The sequence below is a fragment of the Camelus ferus genome, chromosome 3 (genome assembly GCF_009834535.1).
Source record: "Camelus ferus isolate YT-003-E chromosome 3, BCGSAC_Cfer_1.0, whole genome shotgun sequence".
NCBI lineage: Eukaryota > Metazoa > Chordata > Mammalia > Artiodactyla > Camelidae > Camelus > Camelus ferus.
Window position 1 is genome coordinate 111308533 of NC_045698.1, and position 18326 is coordinate 111326858.

General features: G+C 50.7%; 1 protein-coding gene across 2 annotated transcripts in view; it reads left to right on the forward strand.

The window, feature by feature from the left end:
* CYFIP2 (cytoplasmic FMR1 interacting protein 2) overlaps nt 1-18326 on the forward strand; it is a 108275-nt gene that overhangs the window by 18784 nt on the left and 71165 nt on the right. For both annotated transcript variants that reach the window (XM_032477191.1, XM_032477192.1), the window contains exons 4-13: nt 445-522; nt 1988-2089; nt 4326-4507; nt 6331-6427; nt 8019-8147; nt 10376-10480; nt 12565-12656; nt 14471-14588; nt 16978-17097; nt 17917-18042. In XM_032477191.1, the coding sequence (XP_032333082.1) occupies nt 445-522; nt 1988-2089; nt 4326-4507; nt 6331-6427; nt 8019-8147; nt 10376-10480; nt 12565-12656; nt 14471-14588; nt 16978-17097; nt 17917-18042 (1149 nt within the window). The remainder of the gene's footprint in view (nt 1-444; nt 523-1987; nt 2090-4325; nt 4508-6330; nt 6428-8018; nt 8148-10375; nt 10481-12564; nt 12657-14470; nt 14589-16977; nt 17098-17916; nt 18043-18326) is intronic.

Sequence of the window (18326 nt, forward strand, 5' to 3'; positions counted from 1 at the left end):
TTCAATGCACTTTCGCAATTACCACTCTTCGTTTTTGTAACCTATCTGCTGTTATAAACTGTTTTGCTATTTGCTTATCTTCTTGCTTAGTGTATATCTGGGACAACTTTTGCTGCTGGAACTAATAGGTCTGCCTCCTCCTTTCTAAGGGGGCCACCTGTCTTTGGAAAATGTGCCCTGCTCGGAGAGCCCTGGGGTGCCTGATGAGGATAATTTAGGCCAGAGCTTCTCACTGTGCACCTCGGAGTGTGAGTCACCTGGGAATTTTATTGAAATGCAGGTTCAGATTCCATGGGCCCCTTATTTCCAATAAGCCCCCCAAGGTGATGCCGTTGCTGGGAGTCTGCGGACCGCACTGTGAGGATTTAGGGGGTGGGGCACTGTTGAGAAATCTCGTGTGGCACCGGAGCAGTTTCTCCTTGCTGAGCACGTTTCTCTTTGCAGAACGAAATGCTGGAGGAAGGGCACGAGTACGCGGTCATGCTGTACACCTGGCGCAGCTGTTCCCGAGCCATCCCCCAGGTGAGACAGCCCTTGCCGGTGGCTCTCCTGCCCCCTCCACCCCTACCCGGATTGCTGAGCCTCTCCAGGTGGCCAGGAGTAAAGCAGGGCCTCTTATCCCCAGGGGTGCACAGAACACATTCTGAGAGCTTCCTGTAAAACGGATGCCAACTTAAAAAAAAAAACTCAGTATCATTTTGTTTTTGAAAGCAGCATATGCTAACCATATGACACACCCAAACCACTGCAGAAAGGTATAAAGTAAAATCCTCCCCCAGCCACCCAAACCAACCTCCCTCCAAAGTATGGTCACTGTAGACACTTGGCTGCGCCTTCATCTGGATCTCTGTCCTCAGACATCGTGAATATTCCTGTGGTTGTTGCTTTGTAAATTATTATCATTTAAAAAAGTGTGTTGTTTCTTATTTATATGGTTCTGCTACTTGCTTTTTTACACTTTATTACTGGCTTTTTTTCATGTCAACACACACAGATGTTATTTTTACCATTGTCATATTAGTCATGGGTCCCACTGGAACCAAATCAACAAGGCATGGGTGTAAAAACAGAAACCGTTCCTCTCCTGTCCTCCCACTCCTAGCCCCCGGGTAACTACTTATTAACAGCTTGGTTTGCACCTTTTCAGACTGTGCCTGTATATGTATGGTCACAACACACACTGGTTTGTGTTTCGTTGAACACACATGGGATTAGATTTCCCCTCCTGTCCCGCAGCCATTTTCACCAGTCACTTTAGGGTAGCAACCTTTCCTTGTCAGGCCACACATCTGCCTCATCCCCACTAAAAGTTCTGTAACGATAGTATGTGAATGCAGCATGGTTGATCCATTTAATCACTGACTGGTGGTTATTTCGTGTGTTGCTACCATTTTAAGAATTTCTAAACCACAGTGTGAAGAATGTCCCTGTGCTTACCCTTTGCTCACTCTCCAGTTTTGGTGACATGTTAGCAGCCTTGGGTGTGCATGTTGCGCAAACACCTGCCACGCGATGCTGGTGTGCTGCAAACCCCTGGGCAGGGAAATGGGCTTCCTGATGGGGCCAAGTATGGCCAGGGGGTTCTGCCCCCCAGTGCATTCAGAACAGTGGACAGGACGTTTTTCTCTGCTCAGAATCCGGCAGGTTCCTCTGGGGTAAGGAGTCGGAGAAGGCGGAGGGAAGGAGATCAGCATGGCTGTGTGTGCGGCTTACAGTCCAGGCACAGAGCAGACTGAAGGGGAGGCAGGTTCTGTTCTTGGGACCAGCTGGTTTCTTTCCCGTAGCCAGTGTCTGGGGAGCAGCTCTGCCCCTGTCAGAGCCATCAAACAGGGCTACCATGGCCTCCCTCTCACTGGGTAACTGTGCCATTTATCATCCTCAATGAGGTAGATTTGACAGTGAAAAAGGGCCCTATTAATAAGACAGCAGGTGTGAACCAGGACTGCCTGAGCGAACCACGGTGTGTGAAACCCCCGTCTCCCCACAGGTGAAGTGCAACGAGCAGCCCAACCGAGTGGAGATCTATGAGAAGACGGTGGAGGTGCTGGAGCCAGAGGTCACCAAGCTCATGAAGTTCATGTACTTTCAGGTGAGGGGATCCAGGTGGCTCTGGACCAGGAGACTTGAGACGGCCCCCATGCTTCTAGACACTGGGGTCTGGATTTTTGTGCCATGTTATTTATTCGTTGGCCAATGCTTTCCAGTGCCCTAACCCCCCCTGGGTGAGCAAGACAGCCAAGCCCCCTCCCTGCATGTAATTTACATGCTAGTCAGCAGACCAGTGTGTCTGGGTAGGGCGAGAGGCTGACACCGAACATTGCGCCACATGATACGTGCTATGAATAAAATAAAAGCTGAAAAAACTCCGGGGTGGAGGGTGTTGGCGACATGACTCAGCTTTAGGGACGGGCTCTCAGAAAGCAGGTGGCATCTGAACTGAGACCTGTATGATTTGAGAGAGGTTGGCATGTGAGGACTCTGAGGCAGAGGGATGGAGGCAGAAGGAACTGCGAAGGCAAAAGTCCTGAAGCTTCAAAGAGCAGGACGTGTTTAAGAAATGGAACAAAGCCAGGGACGCTGCATGGCGAGGAGGAGGGGTGAGGAGAGGAGAGCTTGGAGATGTAGGCAGGGACTCGACCCTACGGGGCACCATGGGCCATGCAAAGAATACGTGGATTTTATTCAAGCCCCGTGGGAAGCCCCTAGAGGTTGCCAGTGACGGGATCTGATCCAGCTGTTGGACAACAAACATGCTGGCGGCTGTGTGGATCGTGGATAGGAGGTAGGGGCAGTACTGAGGTCGAGGGCGGGAGGGGAGAAGAGTGGCAGTGGGGCGACCAGCTGGGAGGCCAAGAAGAATGATCGTTTAAAGGAGGAAAAGGGAAAGGCGGGCCAGAAGCCCCTGGGAATGGAAGATAAGAGGGCAAGCTGGTTATTGTGGTTCTGTTGGAAGCCGTTCAGGAAGGCAGGCTGAGCACTTGAAGGCTACCCTGTACCCAGGTGGGAGTCATGCCACACACTGCCCTTCACGTGCTCCACGTGCACTTGTGAGCATCATAGGTAGACTGGCAGGCACTGGCCGGGTGTCTGCCCTGTGCCCAGTTCCTTGCTGGCCTCCTGGGGCAGGAGCTGGGAAGGAACACCTGGGGAAGGTGCAGGCGGAGCTGTGAGGCAGAGACACCCAGGCTCTGCCACAGCTTGCTGGGCCCTGGTAGTGATGTGACAGCTCTGATACCTTGGAAAGTGCCTATTTTGTAGGTTTTCAGTGAAGATAAATGAGGTCTACTTGTTTAAAATATTTATTTACTTACTCTGATGGAGGCACTGGGGACTGAACCCAGGACCTCGTGCCTACTAAGCACACGCTCTACCACTGAGCGACACCCTCCCCAACAAATGAGCTCTATTTGTCAAGAGCCCTGTTTGTAGATGCCTCGTTATACAGATGTAACAAATCACAGTTGCTGTTACTAGCATCCTAGACCTGCCTTCAAGGAGCCTAATATCTCTTCCGGAAGGCAGGTCCAAGAGAGAAAAACTAGCTGAGTAAGTGCTGAGCTGAGGGCCTGCTGACAGAAATTGTGATTAAATAAAATGAACAGTGCAGCTCCTCCGTCGCATTAGCCATTTCAAGTGCTTAGTCTCCAGGTATGATGAGCGGCTACTGCCTGGACAGGGCAGATACGGAACATTTCTGTTATGGCAGAAAATTTCGTTGGACTTAGACTCTGGAAGGAGAAAGCGTGGCTGATCTCGTCTTTGAAGGCCTCCCTGTCTCCTTCCCTTGCTATATTTTCCTCCATAGCACATAGCACATTCTAATACAGAGAATTTATTTTGTTTTCTGTCATTTGTTACTTGAATACAAGCTCCTTAGGGTAGAGGTTTGTTTTGTTTTGTTTCTTGCCTTAACCCGGTGCCAAGAAGGGTGCCCGTCACACGGAAGATGCCCAGTAAACACCATTCATTGGATGCATGAACCTCTTCCCTTGAGTGTCTCTGTCTCTCTTCACCTCTACCCGCTGATCGCCTGGTGCCTGCTCTGCCCCAGGCGCAGGGATACAGAAATGAACAAGACATACAACCTTCAAAGCGAGGGCGCGGTGAATGATTGAATTCACTTGACTCACGTCGGGGTCGGCTTCTGGGCTCCCCTCCAGAAGTCAGCTTTGGATTTCAGGACTCCCCGGAGGAAGACCTGCAGGCAGACTGGCCTTCCTCTAGATGTCCAGGCTCTGAGCGGGGCCCGCGGGCGGCCTCGGCCCGCTCCCCACCGGGAAGCGCGGTGAGCCGCCCGGTCCTTACCGCCGCCCCTCTGCCCGCAGCGCAAGGCCATCGAGCGCTTCTGCAGCGAGGTGAAGCGGCTGTGCCATGCCGAGCGGAGGAAGGACTTCGTGTCCGAGGCCTACCTCCTGACCCTGGGCAAGTTCATCAACATGTTCGCTGTCCTGGACGAGCTGAAGAACATGAAATGCAGCGTCAAGAACGACCACTCTGCCTACAAGAGGTCAGCCCCGCCCCCGCCCCCCCCCCACCTTCCTGGGCACCTGTCCGACAGGTGGGAGCGGAGGGGGTCCTTCTACCAGGTTCCTCCTTGAACCTAAACTTGCCATTCCCCGCCCCCAACACAGCGGTGGCGGGCTCTGTCTCTGTTTTTGCCCTTTAATAGTCCTTAAAGATGTAGAGCTGAGCTTTGGAGAACTGGATCTTTGCAGGGTTTTCTGTCTCAGGTTGGAATCAAATCCTCATTTGCCCCACCTGTGAGGCAGCAGCATTTCCTGTGCCCGGTGCAGTCCAAGACCAGTAAGATAATCATAAAAATGGTCACAGTCGTCATTCCTGGCAAGAATCAGAAAGCCAGGTCAAACTGCTTTTGTAAAAGAAGGAACTGGATTGGCTCCCAGGACGAAACAGTCCTGGTGTACGCGATCCAGGGACTCAAGTGATGTCGTTGGTCTGGTTCCCTCTGCCTCTCAGCTTAACTCCTCTCATTATGGGCCTCGTTGTCAGGCAGGCTTGTGCCCACTGTGGCCTCCAGAAGCTGTAAGCTTCCCTCCGGCCAGCGTAGCTACCCCAGCTTCCAAGGAAGGAAAGGTTGCTCCTCCTTGTAAATATTTTTGCAGAAGTCCCAAGGCCGGTTGTCATTGCCCCAGCTTAGGTCGTGTGCTAATCCCTCCACGGGTCACTGTGTGTGTGTGTTGGGCGGGGTGGGGGTGTGCTTGGCTGGGAGAGGTGCTTGCCCTTGGGGTCATTTGGGGGTCACTGTCAGCTCACAAGAAAGAAGGTCTGGAGCGGGGGAGGGATTACTCCCCTCTATAAATTTGGATACAGCCACCCAAAAGTGAGGGAGGGCAGTCAAAGACAACAGACAGTCCAAAGCTCAGATAAGCTCCAAGGTGTTGGGACCCATCTCTTGGGAAGGATTTTCTGGGTCACTAATGGAAAGGGCCACCTTCTTGAATCACATCCCCCTGGGGCTCCAGGGTAACTGGAGAAAGCAGACAGCAGACTGACCCTCACGGTTTTATCCCGAGTGAATTGAAACCAGGGAGCACCCAGAAGACAGAACCCCATTCAAGGCTGACCCAGAAATGGCAATTTCACAAAGATTTCTTTGACAGCTCATAGTACAGTATCTTCCTCTCAGAATCTCCCCAGATTTGGCCAACTCCTTCCATCCCAGCCGACATACTCTGAGGACCAGCTAGGGTTGTGAGCTAGGTGGGTGTCTTGTCCATGTTCCCAGGCCCTGGTGACACACGTGCACCGCCTCTAGGTCCGGCTGGAGAAGTCCTAGGGCTGTGGTTTTCTCCCTTTAAATCCTGCTCTGTCCTCCACACCCATCTCCCTTCACCTGTAATCCTGTTGGGTTGCATAGACTTTTGTTTTGCATACAATGTTTTGCTTTATAAATTTGGGATTTTCCTATGAGTAACATAATACACAGCAAAAACAAAGCGTCCTGCCCGTGACTCTTCTCCCTTCAGTGGAGGTCACTGCGAGGCACCGGATGCCTGCTTTGCTCTGTCCTCCAGCCTCGGGCTGGTTGATGTGATGCTAGCTGCCTTCAGTCTTTCCTAGTTTCAGCATCAGTACGTTCTTGCCTCCTAATTTCAGGTACCCTGATTACAAGGGTGCAGACAGCTCCAAATGAAACGACTCCAGAGCACACTCTCCTTTGATGTTAGAGTCCCTTGTGATGTTCAGAACTCCTCATCCTCGGGGACTGTGTAATACCAGTTAGGTGGGAGCCGGAGCCGGAGCCGGAGCCGGGGGGGCCTAGGTTAGGCTGGCTGGCTTGAGCCCTCTTCTCTGCAACACCGTGTCCAGGGCGGCGCAGTTCCTGAGGAAGATGGCAGACCCCCAGTCTATCCAGGAGTCCCAGAACCTTTCCATGTTCCTGGCCAACCACAACAGGATCACCCAGGTGATGGCAAACTCTGTGTCCCGGGACATACGTCGGGGCCAGGAAGTTGGGGGGGGCCATGAGCAGAGGAGCTGTGTCCAGATCCTCCGTCCCCACTGCCCTCCTCAAGCTTTAAGCTACAGACTTAAGTCTCAATGGTCCTTCACCCTCTCTGGAGTTTGTCCTCTGAAAATCTTCTAGCCAGTATTCGGCCCCTGCATTGGTATAGATTGAGAGCTTGGGTTCTGCAGTTAGACCGCCTTGTTTTCTCATCCTGGACCCTCCACTGACCCACAGTGAGGCCTTGGGCAAGATCCAAACCTCAGTTTACTCATCTGTAAAATGGGGCTGTTATTTTGCGACTCTGATGAGAATCCACTCCTAGGACTGTGGTGAGAAGTCCATGAGACAGTATATGAAAAGCCCTTAGCATGTGGAGCCTGGCAGACAGCAAGGACATGAGAAGATGTAGTTAGTTACTGCCACCGCTCTGCCGGGGCACCCCCACGCTCCACCTGACATAACGTAACCTGTCTTAGGCATCTGCCAGGTCAGCTTGAACTGACACCAGCAGGAATGTCAGCAGGACCCAGGCTAAAACCTGAGAGGGGCCCACTGTCTTTGAAGGGTTTCCGGGCTCAGATCTCTCTCAGGGTTGCTGGCTTCACGGGGTCTTCCCTGCTCTTTGTTGTCTGCAGAAGGCCACACTCAGTGTTGAGACCTCAGGTTTCTCTCCCGGGGACTCAGCTGCACGCCTGAGCCCCGTGCTGTCTGTAGAAAGCCAGCAGTGCCCTCCGCTGCACACCCGCAGGGCTGCCCCTTTGGAGAGAAGGGAAGGGGCTGAGAGGAGGCCTTAGGCCTTCTTGTAGGGGAAATGTGTTTGCACTGCTGTGTCCTGCCAGAAGGGAGACACCTGCTTGCCCAGCTCTTCTCCCCTGGGCTGGGTCTTCCCGCCACCCTCTGAGGAGACATCACGGCTCAGTCCACACCCTCAAAACTAAGCCAAGATGACCACAGACCTGTTACTGTGGAGTCAAACTCCTTTTCAGCTCACCCCAAGAAAGCACTTTTTTTTTATTGAAGTACCGTCAGTTACAGTGTGTCAATTTCTGGTGTACAGCACAATGTCCCAGGTATGCATATACATACATATATTTATTTTCCATTAAAGGTTATTACGAGATATTGAACATAATTCCCTGTGCTGTACGGAAGAAATTTATTTTTGAATCTATTTTTATATATAGTGGTTAACCTTTGCAAATTTCAAAGTCCCAAATTTATCCCTTCCTGTCCCCTTTGCCCTGGTAACCATGAGATTGTTTCCTATGTCTGTTTCTGTTTCGTAGATGAGTTCATTAGAAAACACTTTCTAACCATCAGAACCACCAAGAAAGACAATGGAAAGCCCCAGGGGTCAGTGCCCGCCCTGAGAGATATACAGGCGCTCTAGCAACTGCTGTGGGGACGTTGAGGAGAGGCCACAGGCTCCCTTCCACCGGGGGCGGTCAGTGGGCGGGTCACTGTCCCAGGGCCCAGCTGGCGGCCTTCCAGGTGGTGTGTGAGGAGGGTGCAGGAGAGGGACTAACCAGGAGGGGGCGCTGCTGTTTAGTGTCTCCATCAGCAACTCGAAGTGATCCCAGGCTACGAGGAGCTCCTGGCGGACATCGTCAACATCTGTGTGGATTACTACGAGAATAAAATGTATCTGACCCCCAGCGAGAAGCATATGCTCCTCAAGGTACAGCGCCCTGCCACACACCCCGAGATCTGGGCTCGCCCTCTCACCGCCTTCTTATTTAAAAAATTGTTCTGTGTGCTTCAGCGTTGATACTGATCTTACTGCACATAATGTTTTGTAACCTTTTCTTCCCCCTTTAATATGTCACATACACCTTCCCAGACAGCATTAAGGCCATTTCTACAATGTGGTTTTTAATGGCTGATGAGCATTCCATTGCATGGGGTCGTTGTTTCTTAACAAATTCCCTGTTGTTGGATATTTGTTTGCTAAACTGCATTGAAACCCTTGGAGCACAGCCTTTGTGTACATACTCTTGTTAAGCCAAACACCCCGGAGGTAGAATTGCTGACTCAAAGGGAAGGTCAGACCATCCAACTTTTGCTATATTTTGCCAAAACGGTCACGTTTGTTTCATCAGTTTACAAGTTTCATTTTTAAATTATCAGGTAATATTTATTGTTATAGAAAATCTGGATTCTGTAGAAAAGCCCCCCCCCAAATAGAATCTCTTACAGTCTTTCCATCCAGAGATAACACTTTCAGCATTTTAGTGTATACCCACCTCAGTTTTTCTGTGCTGATATATGCAATATATATGAATTATATGTGTGTGTAATTTTTATCCTGTTTCATTAAATGCATATGGAATGTTGTGCAGCCCTTAAATAATGTCCTACAGATAGACTTTCATTTCTTTAGCTGTTACTCTGTTGCTAGGTGCTGAGATTGTTTCTAATTTCCCTCGGACAACAGTAGCACTGAAAGGAGTAACCTTCATAATCTTCAGACACACCACATAGTCCCTTTTGATTCTTTATTCCCCAGGACCTCACTTTTTAAAGTTCCCCTGCTGATCTGACTTTTTCCTCCACTCCTCCATGTCCCCTTTTGCTCTTTAAGAATCCCAGCCCTGCTGGCGTTCCCTTCTTTGCATTTCCATAGCACCTCGAAGAAGCTTGCAGGGCAGTGTGGTTTGGTGACTCATTCACTCTGGCTTCCGCTGCACAATCAAAAATCCAGAGAAGTCACCCAGAGTTCAGTGGCTTCTCTTACCCCGCAGTGCCATGCCCGGGCAGTCACCGCAGCTCTGCCCAGAATTGCAGCTTCCACAGACTAGGTTACAAAATCCCAGTCTACCAGACATCCTCAGATGCTGCCATCACTTTCTGAGGCCCTTCTTTCATCTTGCCTGCTTTTCATCCACCCACGCACGACTCAGCTTCCCACTCTCATTCCCTCTCTGCCTCTTCAACCTGGTCTCCAGCCCTGTTGAGCTGTTTCCCGTCTCGGGTGCCACCAGGGGGCGCCTTTCACCTTAAATGGAAAGTCTGGTGCACACCCTGCAGAGCCACAAAATCCAAGTACCCCTCCTCTGGTCCATGCCCTTAGGTGCCAGATGCGACTTATCCCCGGTCACACAGCAACTGTGAGCCGAGGGAAGCTGCTTTCAGCTTAGTTGTTCAGGCGTACCCTCAGGCTCGCTGTACATTTGACAAAAGGAGCAAAATAAGCCAGGAAATTATTATGTGGATGGGACGTCAGAAATCAGCCTGTCAGCCTCCTGATAGGGCACTGCCTGGCAAAAATGTGTTGTTTTTGTTAATGAAGTCACCAGTGGCTCCTCGGGAAACTGTTGTAGCTTCCTTGGGGAAAGGGGTGAATAGTTTCACATTCATTTAACGTCTAGTAAGTTTTCATCAAGTGCCGGGACGTGCTAGACCTCAGGGATGCAACATCAGTACCACCCCGTCCTTGCTCTCAGGAAGGATCCAAAGGTGCATACATGTTGTCAGATCCTGTCTCTGCAGCTTACTGGCTGTGTGACCTTGGCAAGCTGACTAACCTCTCTGTGTCTCCAGTTCCTCATCTGTAGAATAAGGTTATTGTGTAGACCTTGACGCATAAGGTTGTTGTGAGAATGAAGGGTAATGCCTGTTAAATCCCTAAGCACAGACTCTGGCCTTTGGGATAGACTCAAGAAGTGCCACCATAATGATACATTAAAGGGTCCCCTGCGTTTCTTCACAGAAATCAAATTTCTGGTTGAAATTAGACCTATGTGTCCTTTATTATTATTACTTTTTAAAGACACGTGGGTTTTTGTAATAGTGTCGCTACGGGGTTGGGGGAGGCTGTGTATACAGGCACAGATCTGCTTTTTCTTGACTTTTTGAACCTTTTCCAATGGCTGTGACTGACTTCCAGCTCTGCCTCTTCTCACTCAGGTAATGGGTTTTGGTCTCTACCTGATGGATGGAAATGTCAGTAACATTTACAAACTGGATGCCAAGAAAAGAATCAACCTCAGCAAAATTGATAAGTTCTTCAAGGTCAGCACCTGGGGCAGGGACTGGGGCGGGGACTGGGGCAGGGGGCCAAGGCGCAGTCTCTTTCGGGAAAGGAATGAAATTAGCCAGCACGCAGTGGGGCTTGTTGGTTGAACTGTAGCTCTAAAGACCCCAAGAAGAGGAGGAGGCTAGAGCGACAGGGCCTCCAGCTGCCCAGGGTCAGGTGAGTCAGGCACGTGCTCGCGTCTTGGGGTTCAGCAGGGGTTCGGCTGGGAGGCCTCATGATCCTCTCCGTGTACTACTTTTTCCCTTTCCTGAACCCCCTGCTGTCTATAGAAAGACGGGCATCGGAGAAGATAGCACCTGCTGTAATTTTCAGTATAAATCAGAGCTCACAGAAGCAGGGGGATTAAAGACTGGATTTTAAATTGATTCACATTCGCAAACTCACAGCCCACCAGAGGCCCCCTCACTCTCCCCTGCCCTGGGCAGAATGCCTCGTCTGCGCTCAGTTCGTTCCAGGGCCTCGGAGATTTGATCTTTTGGCTCCAAATCTTCAACAATAAAACCTTGCGGTTTGCCTTTGAGGTTTTCTCAAAGGGGTTTCCTACTCTGGAATTGAATTCCATGTTGTCAGTTTATTCCGGCATCAGGCACTTCAGGTCTGGAGTGGAGCCTCTGAGGTCAGATGTGGGAAAACCAGCTTAAATTAAAAGCGGAACCCCTGCAAGGTGTGGCCGGGCCTCAGTCCCACCGACTCGTAGGAGCTGGGGGAGGAATACGCTGCCCAGTTTCACCCCGTGGCTCGGCTCAGCTTCTTTTCAAGGCTGGAACTCCCTTTTCTCTGGAGATGCCCCAGACGAGAACAGGGCTCCTCTCGGGAGAACTGGCAGAGTCTGCCCCTGCCTTAAGTCTGCGCAAATGAGGTGGGGGCGTAGGGAAGGCCGTAAGCTCGCCTCCCCGAGCCCTGGGTCCTAGTCTCACTCTCCACTTCATAGCTGCGTGACTTGGGGACAGTCACAGAACTTCTATGCATCTGAGCTACCCAGCCCGACAGATAGGGACGCTAAGGGGACCTACTTTATAGGGTTCCTTTGAGGATTCAGTGGGAGTGAATCAGAGCCCTGGGTTATAGTCCTGACTCCCTGGCTTCTAGCTGGTCTGACTTTGCGGGAAAAAAATCGCTTAAGCTGTTGAAGCTTCAGTTTCTCCATCTGTGAAATGGAAATGAGAATAGTGTTGCCCTCACAGGGTTCTTGTATGGACTGAGATACTGTTTTCTGTTTTGTTTAATGGACTATTCTTTAGAGTAGTTTCAGGTTCACAGCAGAAGTGAGCAGAATGAGCAGAGGTTTCCCAGATACCCCTGGTCCCCACTCACACACAACCTCCCGCATTATCGAAGCCTTCCAGTAAAAGGCTGCATTTGTTACAGTCCATGAACCTACATTGACACGTCGTTGCCACCCTAAGCCCATAGTTTGCAGTAGGGATAGCCCTGACCTTGTGTGTTCTATGACGTGTATCACGTCATTAGGGCAGCATAGGGAACAGTTTCACTGCCCGAACACCCTCTGGTTTTGAAGTGCTTGGCACCGTGCCTAGCGCGTCAGAAGCAGGCAGTAAATACCTCCTCTGCATTTGTCCTGGTCTTCGCATGGCAGTCGCCTGCCCTCTGGTGTTAGGTTGTGTTTTTCAACACCTTCACTTGGTGGAGTTTCTTATGAGGGCCACCCCCCGCCAGTGACATGCAGATACCCACTTCTAGTCCACAGTTCTAAGCAGCAAGGATCCTCTAATCTCACAAAAATTAGAGCAGAAAAGATACTGCCCCGGGAGGCAGGCCGTCTGGTCCTTATCCTTCATCTGTTCTGTCTGCTGGGTGACCTTGGACAAGTCACTGCCTCTCTGGGCTCGGTTGCTGGAACATTGGGATGGTTGGAGTCAGGGGAGGACCTGTACGCTGGCTGGGGCTCTTTGTGGTTCCAGGGTCACACGGTAGCATCACTGGAAGCAGAAACTAGGGGTCCGCCCAGAGGCACACATGCAGGCCTGCCTCCCCCAGTGGAAGGCAGCCGCCTGGCCCTCCCTCCGTGTCTCACACGCTGTGTTTGCTTCCTTTGCAGCAGCTGCAGGTGGTGCCCCTTTTCGGCGACATGCAGATAGAGCTGGCCAGATACATTAAGACCAGTGCTCACTATGAAGAGAACAAGTCCAAGTGAGTGCCTGCCGTAATGTCTCTCGGCTCCCGCGAGGACGCCCGGCCCGGGCAGGGGGCCGAGGGGCCACTTCAGTCCCTCCCCCCTCCCCAGAGCCCTGGGCAGGTGGATTCCATCAGATCACTGGCGCCTGGCAGAGGGGAGCAGCGGAGGGTGCTCTGAGCCCTTTTGCACCTGCCCTTTGCTGCCGGGGTTCAACAGTGCTCAGAGCACAGCCACACCCCTTGCCTGTGTCCACGGTGGCCCAGGCCCCTGCAGTGGGCCAGCAGTGTCCTCCTCCCCGTGGGAACGGGGAGGAGCGGCCTGCCCTCAGCGGTCAGGTGGAGCCAGATGGCCCTGCCCTTCATCACTCTGGTTCTCTCCTCAGGTTCCGTGTCCACGCAGTAAGTGTGCCATGCAGGGTGTGGTTCCGACGGTCCCAATTGTGAAGTGGGTTGATGGCCTCAACTTAGCTTGTTTTATAAGCCACCATCCTAGGTGACCTGTGCTAAGATCCGGGGTGTCAGCACCTCATGGACCTTGGGGGGACATCCAGCTACAGCCTTGGCCGCCCCTGTGATCTCTGGCGTTGTTAAGGAGGCATCTTCTGCCTGCATTTCCATATACTGTGGGGTCAACCATCCTTTAGTCTCTGGAGTGAGGGGATTCAGGCCTTAAAAATATGTAAGTGGAGCAACCTTGAACTCCGCCAGCTTTGAGCCCCCGCAGCTGGTCTCACCAGGAAGAGCTGGTTTAGTCTCTTCATGATGCGCTGGCTGCGAGTGTGTGAGGTTTTCTCAGAAAAGCGTGGAGTCCAGGGTGCTGAGCTCATCTCCTCGCTTTCCCTGCATTGATTCTCGAGCCCCCAGAGTTGGCTGGGAGTGGTGATGTGAGCAGGGTCGGGGGCAGAAGTCTGAGTGATTGTGGCTCCATCCCCACACAGGGAGCTCCTCAGTGTAGGCGTGAGGAAGTCTGTCCCCAACCAGAGTGTTCTCTTGTGGGCCTTTTCAGAGCTCCTTCTGAAAAAATTGATTCTCTCTCCAATATTTATCTGCCTGTTTGGTGCCCATGCTTAGTCTGTCCACCGGGTCACCCAGCAGCGGACGGCAGAGGACAGTGAACGGGGTTGTCTTTTTTTCTGTCTGGCAGGAGAGGGGATTCTCATTCATTCATTTCCTCTCCAATTCGAGATGTGTTCCTCATGATCTCTTTCAAAACAGCTGAGGAAAGGGTTGAGGAGAAAGAAGGGAGGAAGAGGGAAGAAGAGGAGTGGGGGGAGAGAAAGAGGGAGAAAGAGAGAGGGAGAGCGGCGCCTCTCAGGGCGGTGCGGCTGCCCTCCCCGTGGAGAGCTCACTGTGGGAGACGGGGCACAGTCCCCTTCGGTTTCCCCAGTCCCGCCCAAGGACCCCTCCAAAGCCAGCTTCAACCACAGGACGGGGTGCTGTCAGGGTCAGGAGACAGGCTTGGAAGGTCACCCACTTTGCTGCTTCTGTGCTCAAATCCCTGCTCTTTGTAGCCCTAGACAGGCTCCAAGTCCCTTCTCGCTCTCATGACTGGTAAGTACTGTGGACTCTGGGTATCTGGAAAAGCCTGTGTTGGGGTCTTAGAGGAGGCCCGGCCTAGGAAGGAGAAGGAAAGGCTATTCCACTCAGCCTGCAATCCCCACGGCAGGATTTAGCGGGCTCTCTTGCTGGTGGCTGGGACACCTCTTGGTTCCACCCAGGGGAGCCGGCCACGTTGGCCGAGCACCGGGAGCATCTAGTGAATGGAAGGAGCCTACCCACCCAGGCACCTAAAGCCAGGACGCACTCCAACCCCTTGATTTTCTGCCCAGGTGGACGTGCACCCAGAGCAGCATCAGCCCCCAGTACAATATCTGCGAGCAGATGGTTCAGATCCGGGATGACCACATCCGCTTCATCTCCGAACTCGCTCGCTACAGCAACAGTGAGGTGAGCTCGCTCTGGCTGCTGGGATGGAGGCCCGAGTGGGTCCAGGGTGAGAAGGGCTAAGGACCAGCCCGGAAAGAAATGCTGATAGAGGTCATGGAGAACAGGAGTGAGGGACTGCACATTGGAGACTGGAGGGCAGAATGGCCAAGAGCTTGGATTTTAGAGCCAGGCAGAACTGGGTTTGATTGTGGTTCTGCTGCTGACCTTCACAAGTTATTCAACATCTCTGAGCCTCAGTTTCCTCCTCTGCGAAATGGGGTAATAGTATCCAGAAAGGTTCATTGAGAGGATTAAACAATATGATGCATGCGTAAATGCTTTGTGCCTAGGAGATAGTAAGAGCCCAGAAATTGTCAGTAGTCGGTACATGATCCAAACCATCTCCACCCTGGATGGCAAGAGAAACAAAATTCTGAACAATCGTGCTCATAACACCAACTAAGTATTTTGAAACTGTGCGATAATAAATCATCATTGTAACAAGCCAGAAAATGCAGTTAGGGCAGAAGAAGGTCAAAACAATCTCCTGTAATCCCACTAATTATATTTTTACTGGCACTGGATTTCTCTTTTCTTCTTGTTTTAAATAGGGAAACATGATGAGTGCATAAACCTCAGGAAAAAATACAGATAGGCAGAAGGAGGGAAAATCCATCATGAAAAATCTTACCACCCAGAACCAACTGTGATTAACATTTGGATGTATAGGTCCTTCTGGCTCTCTTTCTATATAAACCCTTGTAGTGAATATATATGTTGGTTTAGTAAATATGGATTTCTTTTTTTTCACCCCCGGCTCCTGGATGACTGCAGGACCCCACATTTGCTCTCTGGCTCCACCATGTGGCTGGAAGCCAGAGTTACACTTCCCAAACCCAAACCAGGGAAATGTCTTTGATCAAAGGGCAAACATATTTGAAATGAGGACGGTCAGACAAATAAATGCAGGCGGTGTGGTTATCACACGAGTGACCCACATTATCAGGAAGGTCCCTGGTGGGCATGGACCAGAGTCCAGCCCAGACTTTCGGCTTTCTTAACCATACGTGCCGATCAGTAGAACATCAGCTGTGGGAAGAGTTTAAGTACTGAGGACTCCTTCACTCAAGGAGTCAAGGGTGTGTGTGATCTAAGAATGAATCTGGCTCAGAGCTATTTTTTAAATTATGCACTTCACAGATGTGTATATACAGATAATTCTCGTTATTCACAGCAGTTGTATTAAAAGTGGCCGTGAACGCTGAATCAGCAAGTGCTAAACCCTTGCTCCTAGGGAAAGCACAGGGTAGGTTCCTGCGAGCCTCTGGTCACAACGTTTCCGTCAGCTGATTTTTAGTATATAACCTTGTTTTACCTGCATTCCTGTTAAAGCTGCCTTGTGTAATATGTGTTGTTGGTTTGTTAACATTAGCTCACAGCCAAAGGCATTGTAACTCATGCCTGAACAAATCTTATCTAAAAGACGTATTTTCTCCATAAGGCTCATCACAGCCTTCTTTCTCACAGGCAGGGCTTCTGCGCTGTGCGTGGGGCCATTTTAAATAGTGAAATCACCAGTAAAAAGAATAAAACTGTGGGAAACATGGCAGTACGTAGACCAGGGAAGGGACAGCAGTATGGGCTGAAACAAGAGGGCAGAGCCTTGTTCAGTCCCAGCTGGCAACATGACTCAGATTTCTTTTTGCCACTCTGTGCATTTCTGCAAATGACGGAGCAAGCACAGCAAGGATTGATTCTGAGATTACAAGTAAGTTTGAGCGCGTGAGTAGGCAAATTCACAAATACAGAATTCACAGATGATGAGGACTGGCTCCATACGTCTGTATGTGCCTTGCCTGTTCCATACATAACACATGTACAGACACATATACCTCTGCACAGGCACGTGCTTACATATTTCACATCAAATTCATGTTTATCTTCACCAGTGCTTTTCGGTCAGTGAGTCATTTCTAATTAATGAGCTGTGAGATCAATTTAGTGGTTTCAGATTAGCATTTTGGTACGGGAACAGAAAGTCAGCATCTCGTGTATTAAGAAGAAAGTTGCTTCATGAAAAATGTCATTTCATGTCTATATTGAATACCTCTCAGTAGGTACGTTCCTGAGTTAGTACATACTTCCTACCATAAATTGCAGACAAAAAAGTTTAAAAGCCACTGCTCTGCAGTAAACCAGGGTGATCGTGAGTGGGGCTCTTGTGTCACGCCACCTGGATTTGAACCCTTCATCACTTACAAGCCAAGTGGCCTTCAGCAAGGCACTTGTCTGAGCCTCATTCTGTCGGTCAAGGGGTATAATAATAGCAGTGTTTTGGAGGCAATCCGTGAAATAAGGCTTGAAAGTGCCAAGTGCATGGAGGGTGAGGGTGACGGCTGATGTTCCCCAGGTGGTGACGGGCTCCGGGCTGGACAGCCAGAAGTCAGACGAGGAGTACCGCGAGCTCTTTGACCTGGCTCTGCGGGGCCTGCAGCTCCTGTCCAAGTGGAGTGCCCACGTCATGGAGGTGGTAGGTGTCCCAGAGCTGAGCCCCCCCAGTCCCCTCCGTCCTAACCTCTGCCCACTCAGCATCTATCTCTCCCCAGCACCCTTTTTTTAAACAGCTCTATTGAGATATAATTCACCACACCATTCATCAATTTAAAACGTAGATTAAGGGAATAGGGTATAGCTCAGTGGTAGAACAGGTGCTTAGCATGCACAAGGTCCTGGGATCAATCCTCAGTACCTCCATTAAAAATTAAAAAGAAAATTTTTAAAGAATATTTGCTATATATTATTTGCAATGCTGAAAAATGGCAAACCGTTTATGTGTCCTTCAGTAGGTAAAGAAACTGTAATACAGCTGTACAATCTGGAGTGAGTGTAGCCATTAAAGGAGGTGGGTGAAGCCTCTGCGTACTAACACAGAGAGAACTTCAGGGAACATTGTTAAGTAAAAAGAAAAAAAAAGTAAAATGTGGATTCATTGATTTTTAGTATATTCCCAGGGTTGTGCAGCCACAGTCAAACGTAGAACATTTTCATCACCTCAGAAGAAACCCTGTCCAGTCACCCCCCCGTTACCTATCCCCGCAGCCCTGGGCAGTGTCCTTTCTGGCTCTGTAGACTAGCCTGTTTTGGACATTTCCTATAAGTAGAATCGTATCGTATATAGTTATTTGTGTCTGGCTTCTTTTACTTCATGTTTTCAAGGTCTGTCCATTGTTGCTTAGCTCAGTACTTCCTTCCCTTTTATGACTGAGTGATATTCCACTGCGCGGACCCACCACGTTTGTTTGATGTGCTTACCTGCTGATGGCCATTTGGGTCTCTCCCCTCCCCGCAGTACTCCTGGAAGCTGGTTCACCCCACAGACAAGTTCTGCAACAAGGACTGCCCTGGCACGGCCGAGGAGTACGAGAGAGCCACGCGCTACAACTACACCAGCGAGGAGAAGTTCGCCTTCGTCGAGGTGGGTGCCCGCTCCCCGCACTGCTTCCCCGGCCCCGAGGCCGCCGCTCGGGCTCGGGCGTGGGGCTGCAGTTCCCTGCCCCCTCCTCCCACCTGCACTCGCCCCTGTCCATGGTTGTCATTCAGAGACAGTGAGAAACTCATTCTGTTCCTAAAAATCCGAAAGGAAGCATCAGTCCCCTAGAAATAGCAGAGGAAACAAAACAAATGGCCAAAAGAGATAAGAAAAATATACAAATGGATAAACAGCCGGAGAACTACAGACCGAAACCAAGATGAGATGTG